A 23,180-nucleotide genomic window follows, 5' to 3' on the forward strand; every position below is an offset into this window, starting at 1 on the left:
TATATGTATATATATATATATATACTAGACATATGTTACCCGCGACCCGCGGGTCTTTATTTGCGCATTACTTTCGATATAGTCACTGAGAGTGTTTTGTAAGCAATTAAACGAAATAATAATGTAATAAGTAAAGCGAATGTGTCAATGTAAAAATAGCTAATAGGCTTAAATCCATTTTTTTTTTAAATTAAAACATTTGCGTTTGAATAATCTAGTGGATAGGATTTAGATGTATGTTAAACGTAGCTAATGATCCTTTCACGTTATTTCTCTTTCCCTACGAAAATAAAATTAGGTTTGCGAAAATGGTTTACCCGAAGTCTATACATTCTTATCTATTAAAAACGAAAAGAGCGATAGCTTTGTTCAATAAATGGGATTATAAAGTGAACAATTAAACGAAATAATTTTTAGTACGCGATTCATGAATGAATATAGATCTAGGCCTATCTCAACTCGGCTTCGCAGCTTTCGTAGACGAATGTAGCTTTAGAAAACCAAATTTGAATGTTTATTTGATCAAAATATGAAATGAATGGACTTTAATTAATATGTTTATGTGTTAAAACTATAAAACTATCTGTGCGAAGAGAAGTTTTATCATCTTAGAGTTGAATTAGAGTTTTAGATCTAGGGATGGGATTATAAAGTAAACAATTAAACGAATTAATTTTTAGTACGCGATTCATTACGGTATTGTCTAATGAAAGAATGTTCGTCAGGAAATCTGTAGTCACAGATATAAGGAACTAATTAATGTAAAAAATGCCTTTGAAACACAAAATTGAAGGTTAATTTTATTATATAATGAAATCAATGGATCTTCTTTTGTCTTTTCATGTGTCAAAGTAAAAAACTATCTGCGCAAAGTGTATTTCTTAAAATTAGATCTAGGTCTAAATCCTTTCTATCTTTTCTCATGTCAACATTGTAGACATGGCCTAGATCCATAAAATACTATAGCTGTAATAGAGTCGGACAACTTTTTTTTTTTGAGGGTCTTAAATTTGTTTTAGGGCTACAATACATACACTACGGTCTAAGTTGGTACCCAAGGAACATTCCTGCCTAGTTTTATCAAGATTGGTCAAGCGGTTTTGATGTCTATAAGTAACATACATACATACATACATACATACATACATACATACCCCTCACATTCTACTTTATAATATATATCATGGGCGTAGCCAGGATTTTTTTTCGGGGAGGGGGGTTGGGGGATTCCCCCCGCCCGTCCCCCCCCCCCCCCCGCCCAGCGGAAAAAATTATATATATATATATATATATATATATATATATATATGTGTGTGTGTGTGTGTACATAATTAATCTTTATTACATTCTGACCCTTTCGGAAGATGTTTATTGTTTATTGTAGACTCCCCGCCCTTGCTAGCAAGGGGGTCTGGGGGAGTTCGCAGCGCCGCGGGGCGAAGCCCCGCCGCCTAGCACTATTTCTGGTATTGAAAGCCAACAAAATGCATATTCTGAGGTATCTACAGTGCATTATCTTGCTATTAAAATGTTTTATTTCACAAACCTAATGTGCTATTCTTACTGACTTGACCCTCTGGCGCCGTTCGGCGCATTTTCCGGCAAGCTGTTTCCGCAACTCTTATTTTGCGTAATTCATTTTGTCGGAGAACATGTCCCGCAAAACCTCATGCGACGCTCTGTCACAACCTTACTAAGGATTCGACTCCCAGTTCGGCATATGATTTCTTTGATTTAGACCCGATCTCTATGACTGAGTCCTAAAATCTGTCTTAGCCATCTTTGTTGAGCCACATTTAATGTTTTTCAATTTCGGCAGAAGACTATTCACACTTTATTAATGGAGCCAAAGCCACTGGTAGAAATTTGTAACATTTCTTGACTACGCTCTTGGATATACATGCCTGTATTTCGCTTTAGATTTTATATCGAAAAGGAATTTTTTTTCGTCAAATAATCTGTTGAGGTTTTTTTTTTTAAATTCAAAACCCCATTTAGCTACGATCATAGAATTTGGTGCCTGTAGTTTGCTTTAAAATAATATTGAAGAGAGAGGTTTTCAAATTTTTAACTCTAAACTCTCTGTAGGGGAATTTTAAACTCAAAACCATCTGGAGGGGTTTTAAACTTTAAAGAAAAAGCCATCTGGAGAAGGGGGATTTAAACTCAAAACCCCTTTGGCTAAGCTCATAGATTTTATAGTGTGTAATTTGCTTTTTTTTATATTGAAGAGGTACTTTATAGCTTCAAACCCCAACTGGAGGGGGGGGGGGGTTAAACTCAAAACCCCTTTGGCTACGCTCATAGAATTTTGAGTGTGTAATTTGCTTTTTTTATATTGAAGAGGGGGTTTATCGTAAATTTTGGAGGGGGTTTTAAAATCAAAATCTTCCTTAACTGTGCTGTTGGAATTTGGGGATTGTTGTTTGAATTTTTTTTTTTGTTTTATAGAAGAGGGAGATTTAACTGCAAAAACATCTGGTAGGGGGTTTAAAAATCAAAACCCCCTGTAGGGGGTTTTAAACTCAAAGCCCCCTGGTAGAGGGATTTTAACTCAAAATCTCACCTAAAATAAACAAAATGAAAGCAAAAATCAGTATCTTAATTCCGTTCGGGGGGGGGGGGGATTTCATTTCGGGGGGGGGGGAGGGTTTGAACCCCAAGAAACTCCCCCCTGGCTACGCCCATGATATATATATATATATATATTCGTGTGTGTGTGTGTGTGTGTGTGGTGGGTTTGGAACAGAATAAATTTGGAACAGAATAAATTAATAACGAAGACAACTCTTAGGCCAAGATAGATCTATTCATTGTACACTAAAGACGTACAGCCATACGAAAGCTCATTGTTGAACTAGGCACAATTTGCAATAGAGACTAAGTAGGTCCAGTAACGTATAGTCACTACAGGGTCAAGTAATACCGGTACCAAGGACAGTGTTCCACGTTGTGTTGCAGTGTAAGCACGTACACAAGACGCCATCTAGGGGAAGAGGCCAGGTGATATTGGGGTGGACGGTGCGGACTGAAGAAATATCCCACCTCACTACATATATTTGCCGGATATTAAAAGAGGTCTGCGTCCTTAGTTTGGATATTACTGATCTAGTGGATCTATATCAAACATGGCTAATGTTCTCTTCACATTTTTTTTTTAAATTTTGCCATGAAAATAAAAGTGTGAAAATGGGTTCACCCTATTTGTTACAAAATTGTATTCTTTAATAGAGATAAATTTAGGATTTTATCTTAATTGCACATTCAGGATCGTGGAAGGGACATGAAATACACACTACGGTCTCCGCCATGGTCTAAGGAACATTTTCGCCAAGTTTTATCAAGATTGGTCAAACTGTTTTCATTTCTATGCGAGACATACATTCATACGTACAGCTTATATAACAGATATATCAAATTTGAACTTCTTTTGTTTAGTGAACCATTTTTGTTTATAGCGTGCTGTCTCTGGTGGACAAGTGGGGCAAGGGATTTCTGGGAGATGGTTTCCGAGATGCCTTCAGGCGATCAGCAAACACAATTCATTGCGAGTCTGGGATTCGAAATCAAGCCCACTCTGGTTCACGCCTCATACATCATGGTCGTTACTTTTTGTATTATATATTTATTTTTTTGTTTTTCTCAATATATTTAGATCTAAATATAGCTTACAGAAATCCACTTAGATTATGGCGTTAAACAATCGGTCTGTAGACATATCAACAAATGATCTTGGAGTGTAATCTCGTGGGCGGAGCTGAGGTGTATGTAAGAAGAGCTTTTAACTTTGATGGTTTATATGGGGATTATGGACATATTGGCACTTTGACAACTCATTGATAAAGCAAAAAGCATCTAGTAGGTAATGTGAATTTGATTTATTTTGCAAAAAACTACTAATTGAATTCAGAGTAAGTTGTGTAACTGATTTACTATCCTACAATCGTAACCAGAGGAATAGAGAGGAAATCTTATTACACATACAAAATTTGCTTTGATTGGGTTTGTAGGTCAATACAATGATTTCATCTTATTTCCTGCTAACAAAAATACAAACTAAACTTTCCGTACACAACAAGATCTCTAAAAATATAAAGATGGTTCTTAAAAAGAAAATGTTATTGCACTTTTTAGAAGCCCCCGTAAGGGGAAAAAGCCGCTATTAGGTTTGTGCAAAATGTCCGTCTGTCTGTCTGTCCGTCTGTCACACTCAGATCTCGAAAACTAGAAGAGATATGAAAAATATTATTTCATCATTAAATCCGGCTTGAAAAGTTTAGGTGCAACGGCTACTTTTGGTTTTCTAAAAGCAAACCGTTTAATTTATAAAATTAATTATGCAAGCGATTTTTTCATAAAAATACACCAATTCTAAAACAATTACGTAAATGTAAGGGAGGCAATATTACAATATGCTAACAAAGATGGACAATTTTTGTGTATTTTCAGTATTACTAAGTCAAATATATTTTTAAAATGTACAGGAAATGTTTACAACAAATACAAATAATAGTTAAAGACGTTTTTTCTGGTCAACTAGCTGCTAAAATTAAAAGAAAACATTTCTGTTTGTTTATAAAGGCTAATAATGCACTTTGTATGTAAATATCACGCACATTTTTTAAAATGGACTTTTTATGCAGCGATTTTCGTGCAGTAGCGTAACGTCGCAACATGATCAGGTGCTAAACCAATGCCTTAAACTTTTTTTAAAAATCAGATTTTATTTATTTTTTGTTTAGTGCCCCCATCCGAATAAAAGAAGCTTATTTTTGTGCGTTTTGTCTGTTGGTCGGTCTGTCCGTCACTATTAGATTTAAAAAACTAGAACTCTAAAAGCTATTGAAAATCTGATTTACCCTTTAATGTTCCTCCCATAACATCTCAATAGTTTTAAGTATCTAAAATTGATTGTTCCGAATTTTTTTGTGCAAAACTAATCAACGCCAACAAATGTTTGTTTGCTCTTCTAACTTATATTACATTCAATTTCCATGCTTAAACGTTGCAAAAACACATTATCAATAATATGTTGTTCCGTTTTTTATGTAAATAGCATATTAATGCTAAATCATAATCTCTATACTGACTTATATTTCATTAAGTGTAAAAATGTTCCGGATATTGTTTTTTAAAACATGAATTTCCGAATTTATTTAAAAATCTACTAACGCCAAATAATTGTTTGAACTTCCTCTTCTAATTAATAAACAAATAATCTTCTCATTTACGAAATAATGTTTTTACGGATTTTTATGAAAAATATTTTAACTCACTACTCTCTTACAGTACATTTAACTTTCTACCTAAAACATTAAAAAATCTAATTATCGTTAATATTATGTTCCGATTTTTAAGGAAAACAGAATCCAAACACCAAAGTAAGGTATGAAAATCTCTCCACGTGGCTGTAGTACATCTAATTTTTATACGAGACCATCCAAAAAATTTAATTAACGGTATTACATTTATCTGAAATTCTCTTTTTCTTTTACTATTTATACAAACATCCGGAATAATCTATTATATAAACTTTTCAATTGTGTTCATACCTAAAAATTATTGCGATGTTTTGAAACGTAAAATAAAGGTTAATCAATTTTTAATAACTTTTAGTTGTTTTTTTTTATATCAAGATAACGGACAGACCGACTGACAGACAAAACGCAAAAACAATGTGGCTTTGATCCTTTTTAAATAATATCTATTAGAACTCAGTGCACCAATGTCTATGAACCCTCGTTAAATATCTCGTGTAAATAAAGACATTTTTTTTATGGTACCGGTACTAGCCTATTGTGAGGTAATGGAATTTTTTTTCTTTGACGTCATATGAATGGACTCTTTAAATGTAATGTTAAAAGAACGCACTCGGTGCACCAATGTCTATTAACCCTCGAGAAAATTGCTTGTATTAATGAAAACATATTTTAGTTTAAATAAGCCGTGTGACGTAGTGTTTTTTTTTCCTTTGACGTCACATGGAATGAATTCTTTAAATGAAATGCTAAAAGAACGCACTCGGTGCACCAATGTCTATGAACACTCGAGAAATGGCTCGTGTTGATAAAGGTGATTTTTAGTCTAGCTAGGCCTTGTGACGTAGTGTTTTTTTTCCTTTGACGTCATATGGAATGAATTCTTTAAATGAAATGCTAAAAGAACGCACTCGGTGCACCAATGTCTATGAACACTCGATAAAAGGCTCGTAATGATGAAGGCGATTTTTATTCTAGCTAGGCCGTGTGACGTAGTGTTTTTTTTCCTTTGACGTCATATGGAATGAATTCTTTAATTGAAATGCTTAAAGAACGCACTCGGTGCACCAAAGTCTATGAACACTCGATAAATGGCTCTTATAGATGAAGGCGATTTTTAGTCTAGCTAGGCCGTGTGACGTAGTGTTTTTTTTTCCCTCTGACGTTATATGGAATTAATTCTTCAAATGAAATGAAAAAAGAACTCGGTATAGTAATGTTTATTAAGCCTCGTTATGTGACCCGCGTTTAAAAAAGGAATGATATCTTGATTTAGATCTAATCTAGATTTTTTAAACTAGATCTAGATTTTTATTACAGTATATCTAGATCTGGATTTATATTCTAATTAAAATTATTTTAGAGTCTAGATCTAGAATTTCTAGATCTAGTTTAGACTAAAATAGACTAGATTAAGATGTAGAATTTCAATTTCTAAACTTAAAGTGTAAAAAAAAAGTGTAGATTTTCATTTCCAAACGTTTTGATCAATATTGTTAATGTTTTAATATACTAAAACTAATCTACTATTTTTTTTATTAAATTTAAATTTAAATTTACGGCAAATGAATCTTTAAAACATTATTACTTTTGACCATCGGATGGCTGCCTGGTCGTGCGGTTTGCGCGCTGGACTGTCGTTCAGATTTATGGATGGCCCAGGGTTCAAACCCTGCCCGCTCCCATCCCCCGTCGTCCTGCGGGAGGTTTGGACTAGGAAGTAATTATCTTCAACTCTGAAGGAACATCCAAAACTTGTAAAACATTTTACATCAAAATTAAATCACCTCTTGAATATTATTTGCGAATATGCAGATCCGACAGGGATCCGACTTCGACGGGGGCCGCCTCTGAGTTTGTGTAACACAAACTCTCTTTGTAATCTTGTATCTTTTAGAAAGACTTTTTATTTAATTCTGTTTCCATTTGTGAAAAGTTCGAGATATCTTTGTTAACTCCCCTGCACTTTTTCCGTGAAGTGTTTTGTGACGCATACCCAGACCAGTTACCCATTCAATCGTCTCCCAGCTTCCAGAATCAATAAATAACATGTGACCCCATGTACATTTGGTTTTCTACAGAGGTCATCTCCGGGCCAAGTGACCAGGATTCTATATTTAATCATTGATTTATAATCCGTACCCGTATCAAGATAAGACACGAGGGAACCGCTCACAGGGGTTCTCAAAGCCTGAAAGGGCAAAACGTAATTAATTACATTTCAATAGATCTAGAAACTTTATCTATAGCAAGATTTAGGATAACATTAATCGATATCCTTTGTAAGCGCCCCCAGAAAAGAGATTAACCAATATTATTTGCGTGTGGTCCGTCTGTCTGTCCGTCAGCTTATATTTCGATATTATGATATTTTAGAACTAGGAAAGTTCTGGTCAATGGCTACTTCTTTTTTTTTTTTCAGAAATCTAAATGTTTGATTTTTTAAATTACATATGTAAGCATTTTTTTGTAAAATAAAAATGCACAATTTTAATAGTAAACAAGGTTACAAAGACAGTTAATGTGGAAACACAAACTCAAAATCGGCCCCCGAAGTGGTCCACCCAGTCAGTAAAAAGCCCGGTATTAATATTATCAGAAAGAACATCAGAATTAAATTCTATCAAAGACAAATGACAGAGAGGAATGGAGAAAGAAGGTTGACATATCTTGTGTGGTGCCCCAGCGGTCCAGCAGACCAAAGGATAGGTGAAAGTGAATGTGAAATTAAATGCGAACCTGGCTGATGTCTTATAATGACTATCTAATTGATCTAATTGTTTTGTAAAGATTCAATCTCTTATTCAAATCCTCAAAAAAAAGAAAAACATTTTCATATAAAAAACAAAAACAAAAACCTTTAGTTATGTGTTTTTTAGTCACTGTTGAGCACTATAATTCACGCGATAATATGAAAAACCTACTTATTAATTGTCACTACAGGGCCAAGTAATGCCGGTACCAAGGACAGTGTTCCACGTTGTGTTGCCGTTTAAGCACGTACACAAGACGCCAACTAGGGGAAGAGGCCAGGTGATATTGGGGTGGACGGTGCGGACTGAAGAAATATCCCACCTCACTACATATATTATATATTATATATTATATATTATTATTATTATTATATATTATATACATACATATAATGCCCAATTTATATGAATACTAAATAGATTTTTTTCTCTTTAAAAAAAAGTAAACATTTTTACCAACTTTGTAGTTAGTAGGACAAAACTTACATGACGTAGCAATACAAATGTAAAAAATAATTTTCTAACAAAAAATCTAAAACTATTTGCATAGATATGTCAAAGATATGGTATCTCCCCTACTTAAGAGCCTCGCGTTTTTGTTACTATTAACAGTGAATAGTTGTAAAAGAGGTGCATTTTTATGAAAAAAATGCTGGCATAAGTGATTAAAAAAAATATATTTTTCGCTTTTAGAAAAGAAAAAAAGTAGCCGTTGCATCATAACTTTGAATGGACTGAAATTTTATGATGCCAGATTTTAACTATCTTTTCTAGTATACGAGATCTAAACGGGACGGACGGACAGACGGACAGAGATTTCACACAAAACTAATAGCGTCTTTTCTCCTTTCGGTGGCCGCTAAAAAGAAACAACTGTGAAGACTATATTAATAAGGAAGAAGATTTTTTTATATTATTTTGTAAAGATTTATGCAAAAAGATTTGTACTTGTCCAAAATACTTTTTAATTTAATATTTATATTACAAAGTTTACTAAATACAAACGGAGAGACATCGCAATCCGCTCTTATATACAGGCGTGGAAGTAAACAAATTGAAAAAATTATAAATGCAAAATAAAAAAATAACCAATGAATACATTTATTGGGATTTCCTTTAGATGTAAAGTATTTCTTTAGAAAACTGTGAAGTGATTTGAAACGTTGTCCTTGGAATGCGACTTCTTTACAAGCTGGTTTAAAACTATAATAACACGTTTAAGTAGATTTACTTTGGTGAATTGGCGTAGGGTAGTGTAGCAAAGAACATGGACGATAGTAAGTCAAGGATAGCAAAAAACATAAATACCAGTCGCAAAAAAATTTCTGTTAGTTTGATAAAAAACATGTAGACTTTAATACTGTCACAAAGACGTGACCAATCTCGAGCAACAGAAGAACGCTCCGAGGAAAAGATGAAAAACTGCAAACGTAAATCCTTAATCATTCCTCTAAAACCTAGCTGCTTCCCCTGTGTTTAAAATATGAATTACGAAGAATTGAGAAGATGATCCAATTGAAATTGTTCAGTTTCAATAAATCCCCCAAAAATAAACAGAATACATTTAGATCCTTATTCTATTGATTACAAAGTCAAGTTAAGGTGAATAGTGTCTGGATAGGCGTCTCTATTCTTTATTATCATATACTTATAGGTTTTTGTAATTTATTTTAATACTTAAGTAGTTCAATATGACATATTCATTTAGGCATACAATGACCATTCCACATGTGGAGATCAAGAAATCCCCAAAAATTAATTTGGACCTACCTGATATTTGTAATTAGTTCAATGTATTATAATGGATGCATTTCAAGTTTTCATTTTCAATTAAAATCTTTTCATTTAACTGTTAAACAAAAGCAAGGTGGAATTAGTAACATATCTCTAAACTTAAACAAAACAAACAACCTTTAAAAAAGATAAACAACAAATATTTCCTCGAGCGCTCTGTGACGTCATGCTTTGATGAATTTTTTCTTTAGAGTTACAAAGCGATTCAAATTTTACCTGGAGTTGATTTAAGTTTACCTGTTGGTAAACTTATACTTACCTGAAGTTAAAAGGAAAAAAAATACACTTTTGCTGAATCAAAAGGTTTTTAAATTGTTATTGAGCGATGGAAATTGTGATCAAGGTGTAGGAACATTGAGTGACTTGATCTTAAGCAATCTAATCTATAGACTGCTGTGTTGTATAGACTGGTGTGTTGTATAGACTGGTGTGTTGTACAGACTGGTGTGTTGTACAGACTGGTGCGTTGTACAGACTGGTGTGTTGTATAGTCTAGTGAACTGAAAGTGTGTGTTGACATGAGACTATGGTGAAATAGTTATGAATATATTGGCATGAATAGTAGTGTATTGAAAGAATAGTAGGACTCTAGTAATAAACTAACACAGAAACTACGTTTTACATAGCATTGTATATAAAAGTCACTATACCCAGCTAGACCAAGCTATATGTGAACACTTCAGTTACTTTGTTGTTGAAGATGTTCATAGGTGGCAGAAAAACTATAAATAGCCAGCTTTTATTTGGTGTATCCGGTGTACAGGCTAAAGGAAGTGTTGAAAAGCTTTTGTTTTTTTTTTAAAGGCTTTATGCTAATTTTGTTTACCTCTTAAAGAATCAAATTTTCTAAGCACTTGGGGTTACTGTGTAATATAGATAGAGAGCACTGCTGGCAGACTCCACTAAAACACATGGGCAACTAACTAGCATTAACAAACATTTTTAAAATATATTTTTAAAAAGACAATACCTCCATTACAAAACTTCAAATATAATAAAAGTATTAAAAAAATATATAATTTAAACATTTTTTATTCCATTTGGGTATTAAACCCGTGGCACCGCCAGGTGCTAGAACTTACGCATTTTCTAATTCGGCCAGCGAGGAAGACATACTTGTGTGATTATTTATTGGTATGTTCATTATATGGACATCTAGATTAACACTAGACCTAAAATTCTGATTTAGAACTCCAGAATCTAGACGTTATCTATATTAGATTTACTTTAATATTTAAGCAACGCTTATAAACTTCAATCAAATTGAAGCAACTGTAAATTTACTCAGTTATCACATAATTACGGTAATACGACTGACCATGCCATATCGGCCCTAGACCTAGATTTAATCTCTAGCCCCATTGACATTTTATTAATTTTATTTTTAAAAAATTATAACTATCAAACTAGAGTTTTCTCCATGTTGCCAACGAGCTAGTAATTCTTTTCTCTGCACTAGAAATCAACTGTTAAATTTCTAGGAGAATCTTTCGAGCCACATTTGAGATCAGCTGTCCGCCCACCCACCCACCAGGTTCCTTCATGAAGGGATGAATCGAATAGATGTGTTGTAATAAAAGAATATTGTTTTTAAATTTTAGATCAATTATTTTTTATTAGTTGGTAACAGGGAAGCTCAATTTAGCAACTTTGAAATGTTTGGCGGTAGTTGACTTGTAGCACCAAACTGCTGGTAGACAACTCAACCGTGGTTGGTGTATTATATTTTAACTTATGAAATTGGAAATAATTTAAATAACTTCTTTGTGAACAAAACGAAATATAAATTCGATTACAATATAGAAACAAATTGAACTTGAGATCAAATGAAATAAAAAAGATATTTAAACAAATCGAGCTCTCAATAACTCTCAATAAAAACACGTCTTTACACTCTGGCATCCTGGACTCGTCTTGCGTACTTAACAAAGCTTACGCTTATCTGGCATCATTCTACAGTAATAACATTAAATTAATGCTTTCTCACTAGAAATAACAATAAATACTCCCTTTATTCGTGATCACCTTGGAAACATACACATACGACACACTTTATAACACCTTGGCATAGTTTAGTTTCTCGAGAAGATCACCGATACTCTAGTTTCATTCTTCAGCCAACATTAATTGAAGAATCGCTTCTCTTCCCCGCTTCTTCTTTAAAAAAAATCTGTTTACAGAAAATATTCTGAATGTGGTGAATTCAAATAAAACAAATCTAAAATGTCTGAACAAAATGACAAATACAAGAGTACACTGTAAGACTCAATGGAAAAACACACAATTTCAGAAGCGAAGCCAATGTAGTTTATCTGGTGATAAAATTTGCTTAAGAGGCCAAGACATTGTCTTGTCTGAAGACGCCAAAGCTATGTGCTAAAATATAAAGGAGATAATAACAAGAGTTCACCACTTTACTTTTAGAGTAGTTCTTAGACTTCTTAGATAGTAGAACTTTGACATTGCTATCACTTGCAAGAACATGAACTACAGGACCATACAGTGCACGTCATGGCAGAAACTGTTTCATATAGACATCTATAGAGTGGGTACCATGAAGAGTTTATATAATAAAATAAAGTATATTTAATTTTGATGATTTCTTGCTATCGTATTGTACATAATGTCGCTTACTGCCTGATGTATGAGCTTCGGACCATGGTCACGATGGTTCTAAGTTCAAACCCTGCCCGCTGCCGTCCTGCAAGAGATTTAACCTAGAACGTAATAATATTGTTTTCTAAAAACAAATCCGAAACTTATAAAAAAAAAAAAACAAGCTTTAAAAATATGCAATCCCCACCTCTACAGTTTGAACACCTGACAGTAATAAAAAAATCTTGAGATCTTTGAAGACAGCCGGTGTCTTCCACTCAGTGAACTGGTGTACATTGAAATAAAGAATTTTAATTTTTTAATTAACATCTAAAAATAATAAAATAACCACAAACAACGTAGACTGACGTCATTCTCTTAGAGCTTCAAAATCCTGTTAGTTTTGTTTTCTGAACTTAAGTCTATGTAGGTTAGTGACATCTTTACGTTCTAGGTCAAAGGGGAATGGGTTGGCTAATTTATCATATACATATGCAAGTACTCACTTATCACTGCTATACGGTACACGAGATCATCTTTTGACTACACAACGTTTAAAACGAAAATTCATGTGCGCCCCTGTTCAAACGTTTGACAAAAATACTTTATAAAAAAAACAAAAAAAAAAAACAAAGCTTATCTAAGGTAAAAGAAACGCGAAATTACTGTCATATCGCTGTATACTGCAAGATGTGTCTCCCTTTTTTTCTATGTCTGTCTGGGTAGAATCTTGTACACGTTATTTCTCCCAATTCCCATTCTCGGATCAAGTTAAAACTTTTCACAGTTATTCATTTTGAATGACAACAAATGATTAAAGAAGTAAGCTAATTAATTACATCATTCTGTTTCTAAATGTACTTAGCTAAGCTTTAAGTAGAGAATTAGATCGTTCGAAAAAAAAAATTAAAATTGGGGAAAGGTCAAGCGTCCATGGTGGAGACCTCGAGTTCGAATTAAAACTAGGACAACTTTATGACAAATATGAGCAAAATAAAAAGAAATATATATATATATATTGTTTCAAATGAAATGTGGTTGCTTGTTAGAGTACCCCATATTACATATAAATAGGGATTGATTCTAAAAGAGCACCCCACTCAATATAACAAAATTTTGATCAATTAATTGACCTATAAGCGGGTATAGCTAAAAATATCCAATTAGAATTATAGCTAGATTTAGGTATTTTAGATCAACAGATCACTGTTAAAAGTGTACTGGAACGTTCGTCCAGAGGTGTATTGGTCCCTTATTGTACTGCCTAGGTTATTAGGTATAACCTCCAGGTATACAATTCAACTAATGTATGCAACAAAAGACTTTACAAAGTCGCAGGTAAACATATATACAAAGTTTATTTACATGAGTAAAATAAATGTGTAACAAAATGGCCATCAATTCACAGGCCGACACAACAAAAAGTAAACAAAAGATACTCAAAAACAGTATGGCACACAGTCCTAGTCATATTTTACAACATCGTCACATTCTGGTTATCAAAAATAAAGGTCACAGGCCTCAGGTCAACACATGACCACTTTTGACCATTCTGGGGTTACAAGCTTCAGGCTGACACTAGCCACTTTTAGCCAAAAAAACAATAACAAAGGGTTATGATGAACTATAGGCTTCAGGGAAACCTATGAGCCTGCAAGCTTCATAGAATCCCACCTATAGACATCCGTTTGGTAAAGCCAATCTGATGATTCAATACAGGTTGAATCCCTCAGAGAAAGGTTACAAAAATATGTCACGTTTGGGAGTACCCCAGGATGCAGAACATCAGGGTAAAAATTTACTGCCTGGAATTCATTTGAGGCTATATCTACTTATAAATACCTTATATAATATACAATAATACTAAAGATATACTTAGCCCAAAGATCTCCAGAGCAGGGCACACTTCTCCGAGTACCCCATGACATACGGCCACTAACAGAATAGAATATTATTCACAACACAGGTCAAGTGGTCAAGCTGGTAACTCAGGAGCAAGTGGCAACTAAGCACAATTTGCAAGGCCTTTTATAAAGTACATAAGGGGAATCACTCTTAACTTTACAAGAGTTCAAAATAGTTAGTTCCCATTATGTCACACACATATATATATATATATATATATATATATATATATATATATATATATATATATATATATATATATATATATATATATATAAAATATAATATATATATATATATATATATATATATATATATATATATATATATAAAGCTTATATTAAGTGTATCAATTAGGTCGGATCAGTCATGTAATTTAATTTGTAATAGATCTAGACCAGTGACGTTACTAGGAAGATGTAACCGGTGTCACTCCCCCTATACCGTGTCAGCCGGTGCGGACCGTACCCCCCGCACCCCGGTAATGACGCCACTGATCTAGACTAACAATAACAATCAGTGTGATTAGAAATATTTTTACAATTGTTTTTCATTAGCGTAATTTCATTCTTTTAAATTTCTCAATGCGCTATGATCCTATCACTTGCCTGGACCAGTTGGAAAGGGGGTGGGGGAGAAAGAACGGGGTATCTGGGTGATTTAAAAAAGAAATGAATGAAATCGAACTCGTGTTGGCTAAATCCTTCTCAGGCTTCACAAGCCAACACGATAACCACTCTGCTAGCGAAGAGCTTATGAACATGGAAGATTGTATAGTTATCTATTTTTTCTATTTCTTATTTTTGTTCTCTAAGCCTCGGACGAGGACCAATAAAGGGGATTAATTCAGCTTATACCACCAATTCAATCAACTACAATTTATTTATCTTTTTCAAGATACAAAATAAAATAATTAATTACTAATAATTAATTAACTAATTGGTTTTTGTTATTTTTATTGATTCTTGTGCTGTTAGGTAAAAGAAATAATTGTGCAAAACGTCAGCTTGATCGGAGATTGGGTGTTGGAGAAATAACGTGTACAAACTTTTTAAGAGACAGACAGAGTGAGTTAATAGAAGCAATGTAAGAAAAGACTTTGAAAAGCAGTACAGAAACCTTCTCGTAGATATCTCCCCCATTCTCCAAATGATCCTCAAAAGTGACTTGATCATAGCGCACAGAGCATGCTATAAGCATGAAAGCTGCTTTAAAAAAAAACAGCAATAAAATATCTCCGATCACAGAAATGTATTTTATTAGTCTAAATGTATTAAAAATTAATTATATGATTCATGAAAAAAAATGCGATCTAAGACTAAGACTAAGACTAAGACTACTTTATTGATCCTTACGGAAATTTGCTGTGATTACAAGGACTCTTTTCTCATATAAAGACAACACAACAGAAAAATAAGTATAAGTTTGGTTTTAAAATAAAAAAAATATTTTTAATTATTTCTATATAGATTTGACTTCTTAATGTCGGACTTTGTTTAAGACATGAACACTACGTCCTAGCCCAAGCCTTTGGGAGGGGATATTAGAGAGAGAGTTCGAACTCTGGACCACTGTGCCGACAATCCGAAGCGTGTATTCCAAAGCTGGCCAGTCACTCACGATGACACATACCCGAGATGATAACAATTACGTACTTGAAACAAACGTGCAAAACTTTCATTTTTAAATTAAGCATGTAGGGTTAATTGTATTTATGTAAAGAGCACTATTTTAGCGCAACAATAAACACATTTTCAAGTTATGCACGTGCGTGTATGCCTTGTGTATGTGTTATAGTGTTAGCTTGTGAGAGTTGGGGATAGAAGCCATTTCTCTCTCTCTACTTGCCTGTATAGACTGAAATGGAACATATACGTTTTCATGTTCTTCTTTCTATCTTGATCCTGGATCGAATGGCCGTATCACATCATGCATACATTCTTAGCCCAAATCTAATCTAGTCATGTCTTGTCTGCTTCTATAGGACATAGAGAGACTGGGTAAGATAGACGAAGAACTGTATTAAATGAGCTCATGAATATTCATTAGAAGATTGTAGATATAAGAATGTTGTCACCTGATCACGTGCTGCAGCAGAACAACCAATCAGCTTTGAACATTATGAGACAGAGGATAGTTGAGGTTGACCTTGTGTCGTGTAGGTCACTGAACTGGCAGCACATCACGCTCGTACACGTTCGCCAAACAACTTTTGTGTTCACCTTCAAGGAAATGAAGATCATTACGTCCTTGCTCAAGTCTCAGGCGGGGGGGGGGGGGGAAGGAAGTTTGAACTCAGGACCACTGTCCCGACAGTACGAAAACCAGCCAGCCATGCAATGCTAGAAGACCCTCAGTTTCTGTACTAAATTTAACTTTGAAAGTCAGACACACTAGAAAACTGGAGCCTTTGAGAATTGAAGAATTCCAGGTTAGAGGAATCTGACCGGAAGACTAGTTCAGGTAAATAGCTATATATACGAGAATGTTGTCTTCTAAACAAATCTATCTATTAAGTACTCACGTTTGGTAGCCAGGGTACATAAGTCTTGAAACATTCGGGAGTGTCAAGATAATTTTTTAATACATCTTTACTGAGTTTTCGATGTTTAAGATCCAGTTAATATTATTACAAAGCTTCAATCAAACCAAATCAATCTGTCTGTCTGTCTGTCTGGTACAATTTCCGTGCACGTTATTTCTCCCACACCCAATATCCGACCAAGTTGGAAACTTTACAAAATTATTCATTGTTCCAGATAAAATATAATTCGATTAAAAATTAAACAAACTAATTAGATAAGTAATGGTAATTTATTTTGCTATTAAGGTAAAGAAATCTCGCATTGATATATTTGGCTATAAATACATAGTTCTTTCCATTAGATAAGCTTTTCTTTTTAGCGGCCCCCGAAAGGGGAAAAGACACTATTAGTTTTGTGTGGCCTGTCTGTCCATCTGTCCGTCTGTCCCGTTTAGATCTCATAGAAGCTAGAAGAAAAAATGAAAATCGGACATCATGATATTTTAGATCATTCAAAGTTCTGATACAAAGGCTAGCTTTTTCTTTTCCGAAAGCGAACCATCTAATTTAAAAAATTATATATGCAAGAAGATTTTTCAAAAAATTTCACAATTTTAAATAAAAAAAACTTCAGGTGAAGTAAGTCTTATTAAATAGTTCACAGGCCTCTTCATCAATAGATCAAGCTTCATTCATAGATTCGCGCATTGGTACAAAAAAATTGCATCTAAGGTCACAATTGAAAAAGTATCAATGGATCATTATAAAATAGATTTTCCATTTATTAGTGAAGTGAATATGATGCGAAAAGCACATAGTGCACCCAGTAGTAGGCCTACTAATCCTGATCATAATATTGATCTAGATCTAGCTCTAATAGATCTACATTCTTTTTCTAGATTTCTAGATCTAGTCTAGATTCTAGTCTAGATTAGGCTATAGATTTAGTTTTAGATCTTGATCTAGAGTCTATTTAGTCTAAATCTACACCAAGTCTAAATCGAGATCTAAATGTAGATCAAGAGTCTAGATCCAGATCAAGAGTCATATCCAGATCAAGAGTCTAGATCCAGATCTAAACTAGATCTAGATATAGAACTAGTCTAGAAATCTAGTTCTAGATTAGATTACAATTCAAGATTTAGTCTGAATTTTAATTTTAGATTTTAGTTCTATAGATTCTATTTCTATCTATATCAAGTCTAGATCCAGATCAAGAGCTAGTCTAGAGATCTAGCCTAGATGTAGATATTGATCAAAACTATATCTAGAACTAATCTAGAAATCTAGATCTTGTCCAGATCTAGATTCTAGATATATTCTATATTCTGGATCTAGTCTAGACCTATTAAGTAAATAGAGCAATTATTATCAGGATAGTAGGCCTACTAGTGGGTTATAGTGTAATAGGCCTATGCTGTTCGTATGGGAAACCTGTTAAGTTGTGCAGGCTCATTTTGTTTTATTTCCTACTACGTCTACTGCAATATATTAATCGAAATTTTTGGGAAGAAGTAGGTATCTAGGAGCAGGGCGACATTGGGGGGTAGGGAGGGCGAGGGTGCGGTCCACACCGGCCGAAACCATTTTGGGGGTGACAACCAAGCTGGAAAAATTATAACTTGGCAAAAGCAGACACATGGGAAAATATAATAATAAAATCTCGAGATATAACTTGGAGCAGTTGCGTCACTTGGGAAAAGGTGTGAGTGGTGCGGTCCGCTCCGGTCGACACCATTTTGGGGGTGACAACCAAGTTGGAAAAATTATAACTTGGTAAAAGCAGACACATGGGAAAAGATAATAATAAAATCTCGAGATATATCTTGGAGCAGTGGCGTCACTGGGGGAGGGGTGTGAGGGGTGCGATCTGCATCGGTCGGCATCATTTTGAGGGTGACAACCAAGTTGGAAAAATTATAGCTTGGTAAAAGCAGACACAAGGGAAAAGATAATAATAAAATCTCTAGATATATGCCCAAATATGCCTAGACACATCTAGATGGTAGTTTAAGTGTAAATGATACAGTACAACGTTATACCATTTAAAGTATAACAAAGGAAACCTATTCATATGAAGTTAAGTCTGTTTATAATTTGAATTAAATATTATTGTAAAATTTGAAATAACATTTGAATAAATGTAATAAACATTGGGATTTTTCATTTGAGTAAAAATCAATAAAAGTAGGTAATCAGGTCACTGTATTGGTTCAACAAGAACTAGCTAGCAATAGTGTTTATTGTAACATATTTCAAGAAAGTTGATGGGGAGGGGTGACACCCTGAGCTACCGCACTAGGTGCGACACTGTATCGGGAGGTTTCCATGCTGATCTTAGGTGATCACTTAACGCTACTATACTTATTTCAGAAGAGTTAGAAGAGTCTTATCAAAGACGACGTGTTGCACTGTTTGCTTTTATGTGAAAAATAACGCCTATTTTAACATTTTCTTTAAACTATCAAAACAAAACTATGGCTTGAATATATTTCTGGTCCATTGGTGAATTTGATTGGGGCCGCCTCTGAGTTTGTGTGATAAAACAAACTCTCTTTGTAATCTTGTCTGTTAAAGTATTTTTCATAATTCGTTTGTTTTTCAAAATTTTAAATGGTCAAACTGATTAAAACAGAAACTAAAAGGGAAATGTATATGGGGAAAGGGTTGGGATACAAATGTAAGAGAATAGAAAAAAAAAGGTGAGATTTAAAAATAAATAGAAATAAAAATAATGTCAAGGACTTTACAACTGAGAGAGCTTAGAGATATCTTTTCAAATACGACAAACAAAAGTATCGGATACCTTTTCAAATACATAGTTTATCCACACATCTTATAGTCTGTACACCAGAAATAGCAGGATAAAACATTGATGAATACGATTACTTTCCGTATGTAATTTTTCAGGCATAAATAACCTCTAAGTAGTAAGCTGTAAATAGGTGTCAGATGTGCGCGGTTATTACCACGTGCGAAGCAAGTTCAATGTTCTATTTCAAATAATCTATCACCCTAGCCGTAGATAAAAACACGTCTTTGATCTCTTATAGAGAGTATCGGTACTTTGACTTCTCCCGTCTCTCTCTCTCTCTCTCTCTCTCTTGATGATATCACGTTTGAATGTCTTTAAGTTATGATAAGATAGAATTATGTTGTAAATAAACCTTACATGAACCCTCCCCAAGAATAAAGATGGAATTGGTAGAAGGGAAAACACTAGGAAATATAAGAGACACGCCTTCCACACTGTCTGCTGACAATAAGAAAAAGCAGAATCTAAAAAAAAAGACTTTAAAAAAAAGCTTCTTTATTGTACAGAACTGCACATATACATCCCCTCCCCCCAAACATACACACAAACACACACATACACATACATACATAGATACCTACATACATACTTATATACATACATAAGTATATATATATATATATATATATATATATATATATATATATATATATATATATATATATATATACTATAAGTTTATTTCCTTCTATAAAAAACAAAAATAAAATTAATTAATGTCCACTGAATAATTAATTGTCTTTTTTCAAATGATTTGTATTTGTTAGGGACAATAAGTAATTGTGAAGCTTCAGCTTATTCTGAGAATAGGTGTGGGAGAAATAACCTGTACAAAATTTGTACCAGACAGACAGACGGTGTGGGAGAAATAACCTGTACAAAGTTTGTACCAGACAGACAGACGGTGTGGGAGAAATAACCTATACAAAGTTTGTACCAGACAGACAGACGGTGTGGGAGAAATAACCTATACAAAGTTTCTACCAGACAGACAGACGATGTGGGAGAAATAACCTATACAAAGTTTGTACCAGACAGACAGACGGTGTGGGAGAAATAACCTGTACAAAGTTTGTACCAGACAGACAGACGGTGTGGGAGAAATAACCTGTACAAAGTTTGTACCAGACAGACAGACGGTGTGGGAGAAATAACCTATACAAAGTTTGTACCAGACAGACAGACGGTGTGGGAGAAATAACCTGTACAAAGTTTGTACCAGACAGACAGACGGCGTGGGAGAAATAACCTGTACAAAGTTTGTACCAGACAGACAGACGGCGTGGGAGAAATAACCTGTACAAAGTTTGTACCAGACAGACAGACGGTGTGGGAGAAATAACCTATACAAAGTTTGTACCAGACAGACAGACGGTGTGGGAGAAATAACCTATACAAAGTTTGTACCAGACAGACAGACGGTGTGGGAGAAATAACCTATACAAAGTTTGTACCAGACAGAAAGACGGTGTTGGAGAAATAACCTGTACAAAATTTGTACCAGACAGACAGATGGAGAGAATTTATAAAACCTTTGTAACAATTAAATTGAAATGACTTAGGCTCATGAGAATATAACAGACAAAAACAAGAGTATAAAAACCAAAGCAATATTAATACGTTTATAAAGGTCAGTGTTGACATTCTGAAATGACATGGAACGTTTCGTCTTTCAAAGTGTACATTGGACGCAAGTGTCCAACATTTTTTTGGGGGGGGGGGGGGGGGGAAGTGAGATACGACTGAAAACAAACAAAAAAAGATTGGTCCATAGATCTCTGAGAGGACATGTGAGCACTATAAATGCACTGATGACAAAGTTTAGCCCCCTGTATTCTTGCCCAGGTTGCCAGTGTCAAGGGTTATGGAGTGTGTGTGGTGCACTTGTTCTTTGCATGGGTTTGTTGAAGTGAATGAATGAAGATTGAGAAATTCTGTTTTCTTTGGTTTTGTTTTATACTTTGGGGAAATTCCTTCAGAAATCGACATTATTACATCCTAGCTCAAATGTCCTGAAGTCAGCAAGGAATAGCAACAGGCAGGACTTAAACACGGAACTATCGTAACGACAGTCCCAGGACCAAACAGCCTCCCCAAGTGTGTGATTAATGTAGTTTGATATGCGTGATGTTTGATATCAAATTAACTGTATTTGAAAGTTGAATAAAATGTTTTGGCTGTGCAAGTTTAGATGCAGACCTGTTTGGGACGAGCTGACCTCAAGCACACTTCCTGTTAACACTCACCTTTTGGTTGTCTCGGTGCCCAGCAAACTGCTCACACACAAAGAGCAGAAGACCGCTACAAATCCAGTGAGTCGCCATGTGTTCATTGTTTGGAAGTTGTAAGGTGAAACAATGACAGAATGAGTTTTGATGCTGTCAAATATCCAAGCGTAATCCTAGCTAATCTGGAAAATACAATATCAAAGATAATTACCTGTAATAATGGCGACATCTTTTTAATGCGATTATATCAATAAGATATAAGATTAGTGTATAATTTTGTTAGTTTTATGTACGTTTTTTGTTGTTTAGTTCTTTAGAAGCACCAAGCATTTTTTTCTCTGCTACTTTTTGTTCTCTTAATTCTCTTTCTCATTCTTTCTCGCATTCTCTCACGTTTTTCTGTTTCTCTCTCTCTCTCACTCTTTCTCTTCTTCTCAGGCTCTTTTTCCTTTGATTTTTCTTCCTCTGTCTTTTTAAAGTCTTACTTTGTGCTCATTCCGTTCTCACTTTCTCTCTTTTTTCTTTAGCATCCTCTGACTCTCTCTCTCTCTCTCGCTCTCTCTCTCTCTTTCCCATCTAAAATGCAATTAACCTTGATGCTTGATTTACTTTACATGTCATGCTGTTCAAAACATTCCACAGAATTAAGACACAAGACTTCAATAGTCTTCTTGAACAGACTCTATGCACTCGAGACAAATAATAAAGTAGCACTTTGTATTTGTATTGGCCTATCAACGCCCAGAATAAAATGTATCACAGCGAAAGTGCAAGACAGACATCGTGTTGTGGGTGTTCGTTATTGTCTCATGGGATGTTTCTAGCCTCTAGTTTTATAGGAGTGTGTAGGAACCAGCGTCTGGTTTGATAGACAACAAAAGCAACTACAGATACAATGGCGGATGTTGAGGTAGAAACAACAACAGGCTCGACATTGAATCTTTTTGGTTAGCAGGACACAAATATAATTTTTTTTATGAGTTCTTTCTTTCTCGCTCTGTCTATTGTGGAGTTAACATTCTTCACCTCTCAAAGCTCTCATATTAACAGAGTTCTTTCTGAAAGAAAAAAAAAAAGCTTTGTTCCAAGAAAATAAATTCAAAATTTCAATCGTGTCAGCAATCTTCAAGGGGGACCATCACCCAGAAATTGGTCTCCCTTGCAAGCTTTCGTAGACATGTATTTATAGTCTGCAACTAATTGGAATGTGTAAATATAGAATGATACATAATCAGATTTGGCGCTATATTTTAAAAGCGCTGTTAAAAAAATGTGCCGGCCCCAAGACATACAAAACTTTATTTTCTG

General features: G+C 34.4%; 1 protein-coding gene across 2 annotated transcripts in view; it reads right to left on the reverse strand.

The window, feature by feature from the left end:
* The window catches only part of LOC106054562 (glycine receptor subunit alpha-4-like), a 171,496-nt gene that overhangs the window by 97,514 nt on the left and 50,802 nt on the right, over positions 1-23,180 (reverse strand). For both annotated transcript variants that reach the window (XM_056038937.1, XM_056038938.1), the window contains one exon: positions 21,891-22,054. In XM_056038937.1, the coding sequence (XP_055894912.1) occupies positions 21,891-21,976 (86 nt within the window). In that variant the 5' untranslated portion in view covers positions 21,977-22,054. The remainder of the gene's footprint in view (positions 1-21,890; positions 22,055-23,180) is intronic.

Source organism: Biomphalaria glabrata, chromosome 8 (genome assembly GCF_947242115.1).
Source record: "Biomphalaria glabrata chromosome 8, xgBioGlab47.1, whole genome shotgun sequence".
Lineage (NCBI taxonomy): Eukaryota > Metazoa > Mollusca > Gastropoda > Planorbidae > Biomphalaria > Biomphalaria glabrata.